The sequence below is a fragment of the Xiphophorus couchianus genome, chromosome 4, assembly GCF_001444195.1.
Source record: "Xiphophorus couchianus chromosome 4, X_couchianus-1.0, whole genome shotgun sequence".
Lineage (NCBI taxonomy): Eukaryota > Metazoa > Chordata > Actinopteri > Cyprinodontiformes > Poeciliidae > Xiphophorus > Xiphophorus couchianus.
The window spans coordinates 35,935,270-35,955,243 of record NC_040231.1 but is presented as its reverse complement, the minus strand read 5'-3'; the positions used below and the strand labels follow the sequence as shown (position 1 = coordinate 35,955,243).

The 19,974-nt window shown below is 41.4% G+C and overlaps 1 protein-coding gene across 1 annotated transcript in view; it reads right to left on the bottom strand.

The window, feature by feature from the left end:
- celf1 (cugbp, Elav-like family member 1) overlaps positions 1-19,974 on the bottom strand; it is a 78,110-nt gene that overhangs the window by 28,209 nt on the left and 29,927 nt on the right. The window contains exons 4-5 of the mRNA XM_028015255.1: positions 19,223-19,354; positions 2,158-2,237 (exon numbers count right to left, since the gene is read on the bottom strand). Coding sequence (XP_027871056.1) covers positions 2,158-2,237; positions 19,223-19,354 — 212 coding nt within the window. The remainder of the gene's footprint in view (positions 1-2,157; positions 2,238-19,222; positions 19,355-19,974) is intronic.

The window sequence follows — 19,974 nt, the reverse complement described above, 5'->3', positions numbered from 1 at the left end:
ACTGCTTCACCACTAGAGACCAAGCACCCCGTGCATAAGCAACACTAAGGGTGTCATCGTCTCTCATCACTCCCAGATGGAACCGTCTCAGTGCAGAGAAACAAGCTCAGGGCTCCCATTAGTCGTTATCGTGAGTTAAAATTTTCACGGAAGTAAAATGTTTGGTTTTGTGGCGCATCTGTATCTTATTTTGAAGGGATATGTAAACGTTACCATAGTGACCAAAGTCAGAAAGCGTTAGGGCAGTGGTCGAGACGAGATGAGAGGAGTGGTGCTTGTGAGTTTTAGATCTGGTTCACACGGCACGATTTAAGGATTGTCGGCCGATTTTCCAAACCTCTGTGACCACATAGCCGATAAAAGTCCAACAGGTTCGGTCGGTTCGTGTGTCCAGCCACACGACAGGAGCAACACACCACGGAACCAATTCCACTCACAAACATCCCGCTTCCAGAAGAAAATCTGGTAAAACCCCCAACATACATCCGTGAATTCAGAATAATCAAACATGGATGACGATGTAGAAGCAGTAGTGATAGTTTGTGGCTCATTTTAAGCGATACAAGACGTAACAAAAAGAGAAGGCGTTTAATAAAAGACAGCGGGAGTAGCCGCTCTATTTGCTGCACTATGATTTGGAGGTGAGTGATGTTTTTTCATAGTTAACATTTTTAACTGAATAAACATAACCACATATATAAAAATTACCTTTACATATAGTAATAAACATTTCCACATATCATCTCCGATGACCACCGGACTCTCAGTTGCGCCATGTCAACTGTTTGGGGTTCTTATGTCACCACGCTTTCTGATTGTCTACCTGTCACATTCAACAGGCTGCGATAATGGACCTTACCACAGGGGCCGCTTTTCATTGGCTGATGCCCATTCTACATGGTCACGTGTGTGGCCGTCTCACAAACACACGCTTCCCGTTAGCTAAGTACAGCATAAAGGCAGAACTGATACAACTTCTACACCTTGAAGCCTGTCTGCTACACAGTCTTATGTTAGCTAAACAGATCAATATCCAATGTGTACTGTATCTGACATACAGTAAAGATTTTATTTTAGCAGAAAAGGCTTTGGACTAATCTGTTACTCGTGTTAGCCACTCTAGCACCAAGTACAGCTAGTCAATCAACCATTGCTGTGTTCAGGGAAGCGCTGATTAATAATCGAGAAATAAATATCAAGCCTGGAAACTTGATATCGTAACGGACTGAATGTTATGTTTTTAACGTAATCTTTGCTCGTCTTGCGGGGAGCAGGCGGTTGCCACGGTAACAGGTGTGCTTACAAAGAGAGAGAGTAAAAAGGTATGAGTGGTTTTGAGTTGACCACCTGTTCGGGTTATTTTACCTTTGTTGACCTTTGCTGTGGCGCATTACAGCCACTGTAGTTTCTAAACATTGGACTAATTACCTCGTTCGTTTGTGAGTATACCTCATTCACAACAAACATCAAATAGAACAAATACATTTCATAAAATTTTAACAAACAAATGGCTTCTACCGCGGTAATTCTGTGAAATTAAATGAATTATATCCCAACTTCAGAAGATTTGCCTTTACCTTTACAGAGCTCTTTGGTTCCTCCTATCAGTCTGTAGCTTCTCATATTGATGTCATCAAACCAAATTTCAGATCTACCATAACTGACTGACCTGCTGGCCTCAGGTTTGCAACCAGCTTGTGACTGAGAAACCAGTAACTTCCTCCCAGATGATGACATGAACTTGTTAGTTCCTCTGTCCATTGTAGTAGCTGATATATTGTGAAAATCCGGTAGAAATGATGCACTAATTGAGCCATGTTTACATAGAAACAACGCGCTGCGAGGCTTTGTTTGTGAGACTTGCTGTCACGTGGGTCGGTTGTGGGCGGAGCTTAGTAAGGTCCATCGGGCCAGGACAATGTTGAATATGTCCCCCAGCTCCCGGCCGCAGTCTTGCCAAGAAATTGCCAAGTCTTGACCGGCCCGCGGTAATAAAAAGGTTGGGGACCACTGATATAAAGTACTAATTGCAATATTTTTTTTAAAAAAAAAACAACCCCTTGAAAAAAGATGCATTTATAATACAAATCTTGTAATTCAGTAGTTTTAGCCTTAAAAAAACATCACAGATCATAATTTGTCCTAATTGCACATCACCTCCAGAGTCTGTGACTGGTGCATTGACTTGATAGCAGACTGGGCCATTTGTCGACCTGTAAATGTTACAAATGCGCATCCTGAAAGACAAAAATGAAATGTGTTAATGTTCTAATAATGTTTTAGCCAGGTTAGAAAATATGTTACAGCACTATTGATTTACATTTGTTTGGGTTTAATTTTATGGCAGTTTGTTTCTCAAAGCTTTGATCCTGTCATGAAGGGTGTCAGTTTTTTCATCCACATGCAAAATCACACACAAAAGGAAAGAAGTTAAAATATTTATTTACGATATGTACAAGAAAGTGAATAACGATAATTTTGTCTCTCTGGGTCAGGTCCAGGATTTATCTAGAGGATGAGTGGCAGAATAATAGATTAATGGCTGGATCAAGGCGAGTATGGCTGGTGATAGCTGTTTGCATGGAAAAATTGGCTTTTGGTTCCTTGGAGGATTCGCAGGAAGAGGAAGTGGTAATCAAGATCTGAAGAAAGGGGATTTACTTTGTATCCCTAGGGTCCAGGGAAATCAAACATGGAACTGCCGTGAGTGGGCATGGAGATGAGGCTTTGTAGCTGCAATGTGGATCTGATTCTGACTCCAGAAAATGAGGAAAAACATGTTTAATAGGAAGCTGAGTGGTTTGAAGAGTTGAGTGGAGTTTCCAAAGTGGGTTGAGGAACAGGCCTGAGAGAAACAATTGGTCATGGTTAGGATGGTGGTGAATAATTTGGAGTAAAAAAGTCTAAAACTACTTAAGACCAAGGACCAGAATCAGGGTTGGAGTCTTGGGCTTCCAAAACCTCATTAACGATATATCAACAATATATAAAGGATAAGAATATATGTTTCTCAGTGTCAGGAGATAACAGTCTGGAAAGAGCATCAGACTTTCCATTCTTGGAACCTGGCATATAAGAGAATCTAAGGCACCTACCTCCAAAATAAACTGTTTGGTAGAAAATACACTAGAGGTCCTAAAATTCTCAATCTTCATAAAAAAAATTTGTAATTATGTAAAAATATAGCTGATGGGATAAAAAGCTCTTGTGCATTTGTGACTTATTTGATTGGAATCCTTAAGACATATCAGGTGTTATAAATTGGTAATTTGGATATACATATGCAGGTGAAAGATCAAAATATTTTGGCAGCTGGAAGATAAGCCATTTCCAAAATCTGGTTTTATTTGAAGGAACCAAGTCAAATACAATGGACACTGATTATTGTCAAGTGTTTCAGTGGCCGTGAGGTGTCCACACTAGAGGGACCAGGACTGTACTTCCGATTTCACTGAGTACTTTTTTTATTTGACTAGGTTAAGAGGTGATACAGGTGAAAAACCTTCAAACAGAAAACAAAGGTAAGTTAATTTAAATGCTTTCTTACAAAAAAGGGTAAGTATTTCATCATGACAATATTAGTATATTTAATTTAGAATAAAAGTGAGGTAACAAAGGATTAACTTATAGGTAAAAAGTATAATTCCATTGTGAGTATATTTAATTTGTATGTAAATGTTTTAACAAGACAAAACTATACTAAAAATAAGTACATTATTAACCCAATATAATGTATTAACCATTTTAATCATGGTTCAAAAGAGAGACTTTAAGTTATTGTTCTTACTTTAATTTATACAAAATAGTAGAAAATCCAAACAGTTAATTTGGTATCTTTTTCTTAGTTAAATGCTCATTTTTACAGAGCCCCTTAGGAGACATGGGGAAAATTTTTCTTTGGCGTTACCTTGCAATACTTTTGTATTACCGCAATAAATTTTGCGTTCCCTCGCAAAATGCTTACTGCAATATTTGCTGGTCTATTTTGTATACAGTCACAAATGTCAATTCAAAATTTCAAATATATACACATTTAAAGAGCCTCAGTGAAAATGTTTTTCTTATTAACTCTTTCTTGCAAAAAACTGATTGAAAATCAACTTATTCACTAGATGTTTACTTCTGTCTTTATAAGGTTGATGGAACTGCACATAAAAACGGCCTTTTAAACCATTCAGATTGCCAACAAGACACAATCAAAAATGTCAGATGACTTATTACCCCATGATAATAAGTCAGAAGTAGTCCAAATAGTTTGGATGTATTTTTTTATTTCTTTCCTTCTTACAGAAAGTTTCTGTTTATATCCATAGGTTTGAGGTGCATTTCTATCCTAAGAAAAATATATAACACAACGAGATATTAACATGCATGGAAAAACCTCACAAAAATCTTATATAACAGCAGAAAGTGCGATGGATACCATAAGAAAGGCTTACAATTGTCATGATTTCAGCCCTTCAGCTCTACCTTGACTGTGCTGATTACTCATTACCTTCACCTGCACTGTACTGGTCCCTATTTAAACAGCTGCTCGTCACCAGCTCGGTGCGAGACCGTCTGTAGACCCCAGTCACAGCTTTCAAGCCTCGTTTCATGTTCAAAAGAGTTTTCTGGGTTTCTGATCCTGCCTGTTTTTTGACCACAGATTTTTGCCTAATCCTTCTGCTGTAGGAAGAGTTCTGACCTCCTGTTGCTGAACCCTGCCTGTCTTTGACCCTGCCTCCAGTCTTCTGATTATTGAATTTCATTGCCTGAGACCCTCCCGTGCATGACCCTGGATCGATTCAACGACTCAGCCTCTGGTTGGTGGATTTTGTCCCTGTACAGTAGTCTGTTTGTCCCCCGAGTCCCAAGGTCTCCCACTGTCCATTCACCCTACCCTCCCCAGGCTGGATTCTCAACCCCCGTGAATCCCCCATTCCTGTCCTACCAGTGTGACCACACCCTGTGGAGCCCCTTTACTACAACATTTTTTGTAATAAAATGTTTGGTGAACCGTCCACTTGTTTTGGCTGCTTTTTGGGTTCTGGCTGATTTTACTTTAATGTTACAATATTCAATTATGCCGCATGAACTGATCAGTACATTACTGCAAGTGAACGCAAAAGTTTTGCGAGGTAACGCAAAAGAAAAAAAAAATCCTTCATGAGGACTCTATAAATTTTAAGGCCAAATGCAATATTTAAATGTTACCCAGAACAAAATAAAATGTTAACCTAATTGAACAATACAATTTTTAGGGATTATTATAGATAATAAACTTAGTTGGAAGCCTCACATAGGATATATTAGAAATAAAGTTGCAAAAACTATTGGAATATTGTTTAAAATAAAAGATTTAATAAATGTTAAGGCTTGCATATTATATATTCCTCTTTGGTTATGGATTATTTGTCTTATTGCTCAGAAATCTGGGGAAATGCAAGTAAAACAACCATTGATATATTAGTTAAGTTGCAGAAAAAAAGCTAAAAGGCTTATTAACAAGGTGGGATACCGTGAACCCACTGATAAACTCTTTATTCAAAGTAATATATTAAAATTTAAAGATATTGTTTATATAAAAATACTGGAAATAATGTATAAAGCATTGAATAAAAGTCTTCCTTCTGGTATTCAGAAATTATTTAAGTTAAGAGAGAATAAATATAATTTGCGAGGTTTGTTTATATTTGAATGTGTAACAGAGAAAAGCCAGATAAAGTCTAGATGTGTTTCAGTTATTGGTGTGAAACAGTGGAATGAATTGAATCCTTTCTTGGTGAACTTTAAAAGAGCTTTAAAATGTAAAATGATAAAATCTTACGCTGTTATGTAGATTTATATATGTACTGTGAAGATATCCTGGTAGGTTGTAAGGCTGTAAGGTTAAAAACAGGGTAAGTAAGAATAGCTTTGCTTCGGCCTATTCCTTTTTTGGTAAACTCTGGGTTTGTTTATTGTTGTGTTTTTCTTTTGGTTATTTTATTTTTTCTTTTGTTTCTTGTGTTTAATGTGGACAGTTTACCAAAATAAAGTGATTGATTGATACATTTATTTCCACCCAAAATGAAAAGTTCCTGACTGAGTCTGTGTAGGACTTCATTTTCTCCTGTTTAGTCAAAACTCTGTGGTGGAGTGAAGGTGTATCAGAATCAGAAGGTGGAGGAGGCAGCACATGGAGACGTGTTTGTATCTAAATCTATGCAACAGTTCAAAAGGGGAGATGCCAGTTGTAGCATGAGGAGTAGCATGGTAAACCATGAGGAAATCTGTAACTGCAGCTTTCTAAGACCGATTCTGGAGGACAGCCAATTGTATAGCAGATCTGAGGACACAGTGACACATGGATCCACAGAGACACATTCAATCTCTCAATTTTCAGCAGTGTGAATGTGTTGCACATTTCTCTCTTTCAGGAATACAGTGAACTCTTGAGACTCCTGAGGTCCGTTGTCTGTCACAACTGCACACAGATTTCCTAGTCTACTGAAGACTGAGGTCAGGAATGTAACAATACTTTTAGTGGTAGCAGAGGGTGTAAAGGCAACTTCTGGCCATTTACTATGATAGTTGATCAGTGTGATGGCAAAACAACAATCAGAAGTAGCAGTTTCAAATCGACCAACCACATCAAGGTCCCAGTTTTCCTAGGGTGCAGATGGAAATTTTACTGGCTGTAGTGGTGCAGCGACAGAATCAGCAGCTTTATCTGAAAATTGGCACAAATTGCCATCCATACCTGGCCACCAGTAGACTACACAGAGGTGGTTTTAAGTCCTCACCATCCCTTGATGTCCCTCATGAGCGAGAACAACCAGGTCATGACGGAGTGAGCCTGAAGCAATGAGTTGGAAGTGTTGAAAAACGTATTCACCTTGCACAGTCAGTTTGTTTCGGAGTTTGTGATATGGATGCAGCATGGGAGTCAAGGAAGTAGAAAAGGAAGGCCATCCTTCAGCAATCTGTTTACGCAGTGCACAGAGTTCAGGGCAGGAAGCAGAAGCAGCAGCAAAATCCCCAGGAGAAATAGCAGGCAGCTGATCAGCAGACAGCATTGCAATGAACTCAGGTTCCACATTCAGAGCATCATCAGGTGAAGCAGGCTACTGCAGGTGGGAGAGGCAGTAAGCAGTGTTATTCTGTGAACCTGGCAAATGAGCAACATCATAGGTGAAACACAGCAGCCGTGCAGCCCAGCGTGCAATACACATACCAGCTTGGTCGGAACCTTTCGAAGTCAGGAGAGTCATTAGAGCTTGGTGGTCTGTGCGGAGAGTAAATCTGAAGCCCCACAGATAAGTTCTCCATTTTTCAATAGACCAAACACATCCCAGAGCCTCTTTCTCCATTGTAGAATATTTGCATTCAGCAGGACTCAAAGTTCTGGAAGCAAATGCAACAGTAGGTTCTGTGCCATTTGGTTAAATTTGAGACAGCATGTAGCTGTCTCAAAAGCATCAGTAGACACAGTAGGAGGGAGGTCAGGATAAAAAAAAAGAGAGAAGGACTTCCCACTAGCAGTTGTTTTACTTTTTGAAAACTACACTGTGCTTCTTCAGACCAGTTAAACAAAGCGTATTAGCGCATGCAGGCACATAATGGTTTTATAACTGTAGCAAAGTTGGATATAAATTTGTTATACCAGGAGAGGAGTCCCAGGAATGAACGCAGTTCACTTGTATCTGTAGGTGCTGAAGCATGAAGAACAGCAGAGATCTGATCCGCATCAGGCTGAATTCCTTCAGCTGTCACTGTGTGTCCAACAAAATGCAGATTTGATCTGTTAAAATGACACTTGGATGTATTTAGGAGCAGTCCATGGTCCTTTAAACGTTGCAGCACAGCTCTCAGTGCATTATCATGCTCCGTTTGACTGCAGCCCCAAATGTTGACATCATCAAGGTAGTTTGCTACATTTGGCAGTCCTTTCAGAACTGTGGCTAACATTTTCTGAAAAGCGGAAGGAGCAGAAGCGAGGCCATAGGGCACACAACAGAACCTGAACAATCCTTCATGTGTGATGAATGCAGTGAGGTCATGACTGACCTCATGCAAAGGTGGCTGGAAATAAGCACTCTCCAGGTCTATGGTAGGAAACACACTTGCTCCTTTTAGCAAGCTAAGTAGTTCTTCAATGTGTGGGAGAGGAAAACTGTCCATTATCACAGGTTTGGTGGGCTCTCGCTGATTCATACACATGCAAATTTTTCTTGATTTCTTTTAGAGAACAACAGTGGGGGAGACCCAAGGTGATGCATCAATTTTCTCAATCACACTAGCCTGCAGAAGATGCTGAATTTCAGCACTCACAGCACTTCTGACAGACATGGGTAATTGGCGTAGTTTTTGACAAACTGGTTGAACAGTCTCTGACACTTTTACTTTATACACAAAACCTTTTGCACATCCAAAAACAGTAGTTGGTACAGGAGGAGAGGAATATTGCAGTAGGAGTGGTGTAGTTGTCATGATAGAACAGTCCTTAGAAGCAGCAGGTTGAACAGAAGATTCTTGAAAACAAAGTTGCAAACCATTGATGAGATTCATGCCAAACAAAGCAGTGCCAGTTTCCACAATGAAGAAGGAAGTTTTGCTTGTCCTTTCATTCTTAAGCACATTCGCAGGTAAGCAACCTATTAAAGGGACACGTGTATGTCACTAATTTCACTTTTGGAGGTTGTAGCTTTACTCCTCTGAAGTGTTTCTCATAGAAAGCTTTGGGCAGAATTGACACAGAAAAGTCTGAATCAACAGTTAGTTCAACAGGCACTGTAGCACACTTAGTCTCAATTTTTACAGTGCAACTGATCTTATCAGGTGCTGGATGTTCATGTAAGTAAATTGACCTGCCTGAACTTAAGGCAGGTCAATTTCATGCACAGAAACTGTTTGAGCTGAACAACATACTCTGGCGAAGTGTTCGATTTTATTAGAGTTATCCCTTTTAACTGATGCAGCAGGACATGAAGTGTCGTTGTCTAGGTGCTTGTGTGATCCACATCGGAAACAGGTTTGGCTGCAGATGGGTCGAGCTGAAACAGGAGGTGCAGAATCAGGAAGTCATGAGGCAGTTGATGCGGGTGCACGCTTCGGAGGCGCGGATTTACGTCTCCGGCTGGAAAATGTTGAGCCGGCAGACACAGATTGTACTGACGCTGAGTTTTCTTCAACAATTAGTCTAGACTGTTCCCCAGCAGCTTCGATCTGTGTTGTAGCTTTCTGTAAAGTCAACTCTGGCTCAAGAAGTAGACATTGTCTGATGCAATGATTTGCTTCGTTTCCCACTAGCTCACGAAGCATTTCATCCAACAAACTTCACAAGTAGCAGTAAGGTCTCTTAGAGCAGCGACATATTGGAGCACAGATTCACAAGGCTTTTGAGTGTGTTTTTTAAAGGTGCGGTGCTCAGACACAACGTTACCTTTCAGAGCAAACATGTGCTTTCAAAGCGCTAATTGCTTCATCCAATGTCTGATCTTGATCTAGTAGAGTATAAAGTGTCTCTGTCCTTCGGTTCTCCAGGCAGTGTAGAGGGAGAGCCCACTTCTGAGAATCTGACCATTCATTAGAGCTAGTAGCAACCACTTGAAGATAGTTTTGGAAGATCTTCAACCACGTGTCGAAGGGCAAAGCAGGTTCACAAGGACATTGAAGAAACGGCATAGAAAAAGGAGTCACAGCAGCCATAGTATCATGCAGTGAGAACCACTCGTTGCCAATTTGTTGTGTTGTGAGGTGGCAGAAGAACTATCAACTCAATAGCACTGAACGTAACTGTAAAGCACACCAGCCATCATGCTCGTTTCATCTCCTTTATTCTCATCTTCTCTACACACATCTCTATACAACTCTTTAGTCACACCACCTAGTGGCAACATTGTGAACACATTTGTCACGATCTGCTGCTTTTGCATCCTTTCTAGTTCCTCTAGGTGGCATTCAGGAGTTTGGCTGGCAGAGTCTTCTCATCATCGGGAGCATAAGAGGAGGGGGTTCCCATTGATTTGATCGACGCCAGAGTGTTTTCGCCTTCGTGGTGACCAGATCTACCCAGCCGCTGTGTACTCGTCTGCAGTTCGGGTTCCCCAAGCGCCATTCGAGGGTGCCGTATTCGAACACGCTCCATCCTCCTTTGCCCTACCAGTGAGGGACACAAATTAACCAGCTATCAAGCTGCCACCTAGTTCAGAGATAATGGTCCAGCCCTGGATTCAACAGTTCTTGCCCACAATGACCTATCACCCCTCCCAGGCAGGCTACCCTACCCCTGCAAATCGCTGACGGACACGGCCCCCTCAATCCCAGACCAGATTCTCCTGCAAACTCCTTCATTAAACAAATCTCTTTTCTGTAAATAAATCTTTTATCTGATCTCCTGAGAGTGTTTTGCATGTGAGTTCGGAAAATTCAGAACACCGTGACAGCAACAGTAATTAAGCTCACTTGATGGAGTATACAAGGATGCGTTGCTGTGGTCACATGCATGCAGAGCCAGAAAAATCTAAAAAGGTGGGCAAATGGCACTTCTACCAGGTAGGCGCCTCCCACTTTATCTTTATGGTGATGCATTGAAAGGTCGCACTTCCACAGGGACACTGGTCACTCTCAACTTGATCTTCAATCGGTACGAGAAAAAGGCGCTGAGAAATACCTATGCAGTATGTTACTATCAACTTACACCACAGTTCATCCCCCTCCATGAAGGCTAACAGAGATTTTGTAAATCTTCAAAAGTTTTAATACCAACCTAACATTGATTTAGATAATCTTACACAAGAGTCTACATCACAAATAAAATAATATTATATATATTATAGCAAATATAGTATAATATTATATGTTATAAAATTCACCAGCAAAGTTCACACAGGTGGAAAGACTATTATCTATATGTATTTTTTCACTCTATCAAAAAGTAAGATACCTCCCAAATCTTGTGTTTTGTTTTGAAGGTTTCCTAAAGACAACGATGTGAGGAAGAAGTGGCGAATGTCTAAGGAGAGACAGATTCACTGCACAGCACGGATGAATTTCAGCTGCTAAATCACTCTTAAGCTAGAACTCCTGGACTGGAAAACATAAAAAATAACCCACATAGACATCATGTATATACAGTACAATTGCATATGAATATGTACCATATTTTCCGCACTATAAGTCGCACCACATTATAAGGCGCACCTTCAATGAATGGCCTATTTTAAAACTTTTTTCATACATAAGGCGCAACTGCATTAAAGGGAATGTCAACAAAATAGTGAGATAGGTCAGTCAAACTTTATTAATAGATTACAAACCAACGTTCTGAGAACTCCGTTCATTCCCAAAATGAATAAACAGCTGTTTTATTATTTTCCCCTAGATAAAGTAAGTGATGTGGTATTTTCGTGACACAGTTTATCTTTTAACAACAGCAAGGTATAACATATAGTGGAGGGGAACTTTTCCTCGATTCAATAAACACGTAAAAAACAGTCTGATACTGTTACGGTAAATCAAACGTTAGTGCAATCACAATATATATCCACTTCCGCACCATTGATTCGTTAATGTTAAATTCTCTCGCTGCTGCTCTATTCCCATGTTCTACTGCGTGACTGATCGCCTTGAAACTCTGCGTCGTAAGCGTGTCTCTTAATAGGAGCCATTTTGGGGTCTTTACACAAAACCCAGCGTGCACCTAGCGCTTCTTCTTCTACGGGGGAAAATGAAGTCAGCGGCTGCTTACCGTAGTTGCGACTCAACATTGATCCATATATAAGTCGCACCGGATTATAAGGCGCACTCTCTGCTTTTGAGAAAATTGAAAGTTTTTAGGTGCGCCTTATAGTGCGTAAAATACGGTATAGCAAATACATATTCATTATTATTAGTGATTCATCTGTTTCTCTATATTTGCATTATTTTGTATATTTATGTAAATATTACTAAATAAATATATAAAAAAATTATGAGTGTGCCTTGTAAAATACTCACCATACATCAAATCAGACTATTCTATTCTCCCCACCAAGAATATTTAAATATGCTGAAACATCCCAGGTGAAAAATAAATATACTAAGCAGTACTAAGTTTTAGCATACCTGAAGCCAGACTAATCATCAGTATATTTGAAATGGTTTTTTTTATTATTCTTTATTTTTGAGGTATTGAGAAGATTACAAAAGCACAATTTCAGTCTGTGATCAGATACAAAATTTCTTCTCGTTACATTTCTATTTACAAAAATGAAACAAAAAGATGGAACAAGGGGGCATTATTTTGGAAAGGCATTACTTTTATGTATATAACTGGGTAAATTATATAGTAAATAGACACTTCCTGAAGAATGAACCCTTTCTTTTTTAATTCTCAACAATCTAGTATTCTTGCATATTGTGCTTGCTTGACATAGAACACCCATTTGGAGCACAAGATAATGAATTTGCTCAGTTGAAAATGAATTAGAAATGTTAATCTTTCTATCTGATAGATTTCAAGATATAATGGGGGTAATCAAGGAACGAGTCGCACCTGGGAAACAATCAAGGGGAGACAGGACAACACGGAGACTCAGAAACTCAAAATAAACAGAGAACAGAAACACAGATCCTGATATTACCCCCCCAACCCTCAACGGCGGCTACCAGATGCCCAAAAACAAGTCCGAACAAAAACACAAGGGTGGGAGGAGGGGCGCTGGATGGGGGGCCAGAGTCTTAAACAACAAAAAACAATCCAACAGAGTGGGTGGAGGCACAGGAAGGGCCAGGAGTCCAAAAAACACAACAAAAAACAACCCATCCAGATGAGGCGGAATCCACGAGGGAGGTCCGGCGGACGTCCGTGGCGCCGAAGGCGGAAAACACGGGGATGGTCCGAAGGACGTCCACGGCGCTGAGGACGGCGACGAAGAGTCTTGGGAACCGCCCAGAGGTGGCAGCAAGGAGTCTCAGGAGAGGCACAAGGAGGCTGAGATTCGGGAGGAGCTCTAAGAGGCGGGGTCTCGGGAGGAGCACTAGGGGGACATTCGGATGGAACACAGGGACCACTAGAGGGCGTCAAAGAAATACTAGGGGGCGAAAAAGGAACACTAGGGAGCTCGGGGGAAGCACTAGGGGACTCAGAGGGGATGCTAGGAAGCTCAGTTTGGATGCTAGGAAGCTCAGAGGGGACGCTAGGAAGCTCGGAGGAACTAGGAAGCTCTGAAGGAGTAGAGAGCCCATTAACCGGGGCCGGATGCATAGACAAAGCTGCGGCTGGAGGTGTGGAGAGAGCAGCTGCGGGTGGTGCAGAGTCAGCAGCAATGGCGATGGGCGGAGAAGCAGGAGTTGGGACTGGAGCTGAAGGTAGGGTGCTGCAGCAGTCTCTGGAGCGGCGGCTGCAGCGGTGGTGAGGGGCGGAAAAACCGCTGCTGCGGGCTCTGGAGGTGCTGGTCCTGGAGTAGACGGAGCTGTGGGCGGCGGCGACTCCGAAGGCGCAGGAGCGGGGCTGGAATGTTTACTTTGATAGAACTCGTCATAAAGTTCCAAAACTAATTCCAACATGAACAAGTCTCTTTGAAACTGATTGAAGAGGTACGTGAAATCTTCTTCAGTATTTATCTGAAAACTGGTGAATGGAAGTGACGGAGAGGCATTGGAGTTGGCTGTCGGGGTGTGTTTTTGAGACTTCGCCAAGTCATAGTCCGATGATAGACCCCATTTCTCCAGCAGCAGTGGAAATGGCAGGATCTCCACATCCTTGTAGAGATCCCTTTGTGCCAACTCCATCTGCTGCTGGAGCCAAGCCTCAAGGTCCACCTGGGCCATAGTTGGAGTAACCTCACCGTAAATCCTCCTGGTGGTCGAGTCCTTCTGTCATGAACGGTATAGTGGAGGTGGTGAGGCGAATGCAGGAGACCCAAGATGAGGTGAAAATAATATGATTTTAATGGCAGATATTCAGAATAAACACAGTCCAATAGATCCAGACATTGGGCAGCATGGCCGAGCAAAAGCCAGGGCTCGACACCGGTAGCACCGGGTAAACGAAGGACAGAATGGGCACACGGGCGAAGGGGAAAAGAAAGACAACTACAGATGACTGCTTAGACAAGGACCCGACGAGGAACAAAGAGCACAGGTGGGGTTAAATACACTGGGGGTAATCAAGGAACCAGACACACCTGGGAAACAATCAAGGGGAGACAGGACAACATGGAGACTCAGAAACACAGAAACTCAAAATAAACAAAGAACAAAAACACAGATCCTGACACATGTGGGTCAGTTGTGGGCGGAGCTTGGTAAGGTCCATTCTTCTATACCCGGTACACAGCCACCTGCCAAGATGAAAGCTGTTGTAGCTCCTGCTGGATCGGGTTGACCGAGGGATGGATGAACATGATTGGGAATCCCCGTGATGCCATGTCACCTCCGCTGCAGTTCGGTACATGCGGGTCTCCTCTCCGTAGAACACACATAGCCTTGCTGGGTAGGGGGTATGGAAATTGTTTTTTTTTTCCTCCTTCAGTATCTTCTTTACTTAATTGTACTCTGCATGTTTCTTGAGAATAACTGGTGGATAATCGTGATCGACGTAGAAGCACTCGTTATTGTACTGTAATTGTTTTTTCTGCCAGGCTCTGCAAATAACTTCCTCCTTAGTTTTGTAACTGGCAAACTTTACAATGATCGAGTGAGGCTTTGATTGCTCATTGGTGGCTATGGGGGCCAGCGCTCTTTGGACTCTCAATTTTGAGTTCAGCATCTTGCGGGAGATAGAAACAGTCCTGAAGCAGTTTTTTTATGAAGCCCTTGATGTTGTTACATTCAGCCTTTTTGGGAATGCCATAAATCCTTATGTTATCTTGCCGTGTGCAGCCCTCCTGATCAATGAGCTTAGCCTCCATGACGTCCTGGCGCTGAAGAAGTTGTTTAATTAGGGATGACGCCGTCTGCATGTCTGTTTCTATTTCTTTGATTCGACCCTCTGCTTCATCCAACCTATCATTTGTTTGACGCTGGTCTTGTTGGATCTCCAGAAGCTGCTGCTTGTTGTCTCGTCTGAAATTTCTAAGGTCTGCAAGTATGCTATTCAAGATAGCCTCCTCCATTTCCCCCTCCTTGGCCTCATGGACCGGGGAGCAGCTTCAGTTGATTTGTTGTTCTTCCTCATTAATGATCGCTGCACCAGTCATTTTCCTCCATCGTGAGATGACCCTAGACTCCATCTTTGGTAAAATCTCATTTGAAGTTAGATATAATTTTGTTTTTGGGTTGTTTTTATAAAACCATTGATTAGCACTAAAGTTAAACTGCCGTCTTGGTAATGACCTGGAAGTTGCTCCCATTAAGTATGTTAATACTAATTTTAATAGTAATTAAATTGTAGAAAATCGCAATTTAAAGTGTACTAAGTGTACTATAACATGCTTTTTTGGAACAACTAAAATTATGCTTTGAATCCTTTAAATATAAGGCTTTTTATGTAATATAAATATGCCCGAGTACACTTAAGATAAGATATACTTATCTTAAGTGTACTATTTTTGTGATTGAATTACATTTAAAATATATTTAGAATGTATTTTAAGTATATGAGCATGACATATTTTATATATTTGTAGTGTTAAGACAGTATGCTCCAATTACATGTTTGGTTTACTATAATAGTTAATGAAGAACACTTTTTAGTTATCACTGTGTTTTATTCTTCTTTGCCATTTTGTACATTACATGCTCTGGGTCACTGCCAGGAACAAAACCTATGACAAACCTAGGCCCCATGACAAAAAATTAATTTGCCCCCCCTCCGCCCCCCCACGCAGCTGCTCATGAATTTTGCGGATCAAAATTCATGAGCAGCAATATTTACTGCTCATGAATTTTACATGCAACATTCCAAATACAGTATGCAAGTAGGTGGCTTAAATTTTTTCTATTAGTTTTAGATTACTGAAATGCCTCTCCCGACAAGCAACAGTCATGCTTGTCAGAAGACAAGCATGACTCCTGTCTGGACATTTTTTGAGTCCAGACTTCTCAAAAAATGCTATGTACTGTAGTTGCATTTTATTCAAGCTGCAGTATAGAACTTTAATAAAAATATGTTTTCTCCATACTTGTTAAAGCTGTCACCATGTCATGCCAGTTTGTTATAAGACAGATAATCTGTGAAAACAATCAATCTCCTCCACCTGCTCCCTGAGCTACTATTACTGGCTAAAGTAATGCAACATTCCGACCAAAACAACCAATCAGAACCAGTAGGACGCTCTTAGCACTGTCAATCAACCTGATTCACTCACTGCTAAATGTGCTAATAGTGGAAAAACAACTTATCATTACAGAGAAAATGTTTATCTGCTGTCGTTGGTAGCTACGCTAACTAGACTGAGCATTCACAACAGGCTGTGCTAGCTACAGCATAGAACAGAGCAAAGGGGAGGGAAGATGACAAACTTGTTCAGATTGTTCATAAGGTATAGCTGATTCAAAGTTATCAAAATGGTGAGCTTTCCTGCATGCTGAAGGGGCATTGCCAGGGGTAAACGTTTGCGTACTCACCATGAAACATGAAACTTATATCTCCTACACAAAAACTCACAGAAGCACCAAACGTTCAGTGTTTGAACATCATTGGGTGCCCTACAAGTGGTCAAATGATGACATCACTTAAGCTACGCCCCCTGAGAACAAGAAGTGTCATGATTTACTGTGAATGGGCTCTATCTGAGCCTTTTGACCTAATCAACATGAAACTGTGTCCAGAGACAGAAGACATGTTGGTGTCACTGGGTGTCCAACACCAACGGATTTTGTTAAAGCAGGTGAGCGTGGCGGCGTGGCAAAGTGACTTGTAACACCCTTGCCATACGTTTGGCTCTAAATTCCACAGTTTCGAGCCAAGCTGCACCAAACTCACTAGGATGGATCCTTATCACACCCCGACAGGAATCCACAACAATCTTTAGTGGGTGTGGCCTAAGGTCTCTGCAGCACCCCCTAGAAGTTTTTAAAAGCTCAGCCCTAAGCTATCCTTTAACCCAGAATTACAAAACTTGGTACACATGTGTATCTTGTTAGGACTTACAAAAAGTCTCTTGGAGCTATGGTCCAAAGCCAACAGGATAAGTTGGAAGTTGGGCATTTTGGATCAAAGCCGCCATTTTCTCTTTTTCATAGACGTTGTATCTGTTCGAATTTGTCCTACAGCTGTTAAGATACAGACGTCAGAAGTGAAAATCTGTTTAGTGTTTAGCGAGTTATTAATTAAATGATACTTCATTGCGCCTGCCAAACATATAACACTGAGGGGCCTATTGCTGATAAATTCAAGGTCACTACACCACCAACAACCCCCGGCGCATGTGGAAGAGCATTACTAACTACAACATCAGGAGTACACAATGCCCAAGGGATCCCTCACTGATAGATGCACTCAATAAGCTCTACGCTTGTTTTGAGGATCCTAACACATCCCTCAGTAACAGACTAATATTACCACCTGGTGACACGCCTCTCTGTGTGACCACAGCAGATGTGAAGAAGTGCCTCTGGGAAATCAACCCCCGTAAGGCTGCAGGCCCCGACAACATCCCAGGGCGAGTTCTGAGGGACTGTGCACTTCAGCTGTCTGAGGTGTTGGCAGACATCTTCAACACCTCACTGCCACTGTCATCTGTGCCCACCTGCTAAAAGATTACCACTATTGTCCCTGTCCCCAAATGCTCCACAGTCTGAATGACTTTCGGCTTATAGCCTTAACATCGATAATCTTTGTTTGCTTCCAGAGGCTGGTCATGAATCACATCAAGGACTCCATCGACGTCACTGTGGACCCCCATCAGTATGTTTATAGGAAAAACAGCTCCACTACTGATGCCATCTCATCGTTGGTCCACACCGCCCTCACCCACTTAGAGAGCAGGAACTCTTACTTTTCTCGAACTCTTCTCTTTCCGGATTTCTCCTTGATCTTCCACACCATCATCCCACAGACCCTGGTGCAGAAGCTCTTCTCTCTTGGACTGAGTTCCACACTGGGGAACTGCATTCTGAACTTCCTGAAGCAACAGACCTCAGAGTGTCAGGATCCTCAACACCGTCTCCTCCTCCATCACCCTCAGCACTGGCTCGCCGCAGGGCTGCGTGCTGAGCCTCCTCCTCTTCACCCTGCTGACATATGACTGCTCGGCAAGGCACCTCAGCTGTCTTATAGTGAAGTTTGCTAATGACAGCAGTAGTGGGACACATCATGAACAGTGATGAGTCCATATGCAGAGAGGAGGTGGAACACCTGATGCAGAGAAAACAACCTCTACATCAATGTGAAGAAGACCAAGAAGATGGTGGTAGATTTCAGAAGGGACAAGTATCCTCATCAGCCCTTGTACGTTGAAGGAGCAGCTGTGGAGGTGGTCTCCAGCTCCAGGTATCTGGGTGTGCATATATTCAGTGACCTCATCTGGAGTACCAACACCTCAGGAAGGCCCACCAACTTCTCTACTTCCTCAGGAAGCTGCGGAGAGCTGGACTTCGGAACTCAGTCCTGAGGAGCTTTTATTGCTGTGTGGTGGAGAGCATCCCATGTGGCACTGCTCCCCACAGTCTTATGGGGAGCAGTCCAACTTAAAACAGCCTTGAATAATGTAATGTTTCAAATGCAAAATTCATTAATGCTTTGTAGACATCTTGCTGGAATATTATAGAATCATTTACATGAAGAAAGTCAAGATTGACAGCAAATATCATATCCACACATTACGCAATTTTTTTAAAGTCCATTCTGTTCCAGTGTATAAGGGAGAATATTAAGGAGACGATTAGAATGGTCTCATTACTATCACAGTTAAGATGAACAACAAATGGCAGGGTAAACTAATAATACACAATTACATAATTTTTTAAAGTTTGTTAATTAATGCCTGTTATGACCTATTTACGACAGATCATGAATTCTTGGTTAATATCAAGTTGTCATAACAAAGTTATTTTGTTATGACAACTTCATCAACAGTGTCAACTTTGTGTTAAAAGTGTTATTTACTAAATGACACTTAATGACAATAGTCATAAATATTCATGAAGACTTCTTCATGTTTATGACAATGTCATGTCAGACTTATGAACAATCCTTCAAATAAAGTGTTGCCAAACACTCCAGGTATGATTTTGAAGGAATAACATTAACATTATTACAAGATGTAAAGCTCTCTCATATATATAAACATAATACTGTCCCTTTAAATAGCAAGGCATAAGTATTTCTTACCACGGCTGAGTCCATTAGGGCCTCGAAGTATCCGACATTCTTCTATCTGGCCATATGGAGAGAACATCAGTCGGATGTCGTTTTCATTGCACTTCTTGGAGATCATTCCAATAAAAAGTTTTCTGTCCTCTACTGCTGAATATAAGCATAAAAGATTATCTAAAAAGCGACACACTAAATGTAGTATGAAAATTCAAGAAAAGAAATTGTACTAATGTAAGAAAACACAAATTAGTGGATTAAACAACTTTTTAAAAGACCTAGGTAAATATAAATTAGAGGTGACCATAAGGCATGCAAAAACAGCACAGAAAGTAAGGAAGTAAGCTTTTATTGACTTGTACTTCATTGCAGCAATGGTATTGGCAGTTGGCACTAATGCCCTTTTTTCACTGGCTCTAATGGACCCGGCTCCACTCTACTCGGCCTGCATCACAAGCGTTTCCACTTGCATTTTTCCAGGCCCGCCCCTGCTTTTTCAGTCCCTTCACTTGCATGGGTGACGCAAGCTTAGTTCCTGTTCATTGATTGGCCATTGGTGAGGTCAGACGTAGCAGCAAAGAGAGAAGAAGAACAAAGGGCGCAGAATTTCAAACTCGCTGCAATACAGAAGTGATGGAGTGAGTTTGAAACTCACTGAAGCTACAAGCAAGCAGTGAACAATGGTTTTTCTATGCATTGAATTTCAATATTCAGCAGCAGGTTAATGGAGCAATGATGAATGAGTTGTTTATGTTGATGTAGTGGAGAGA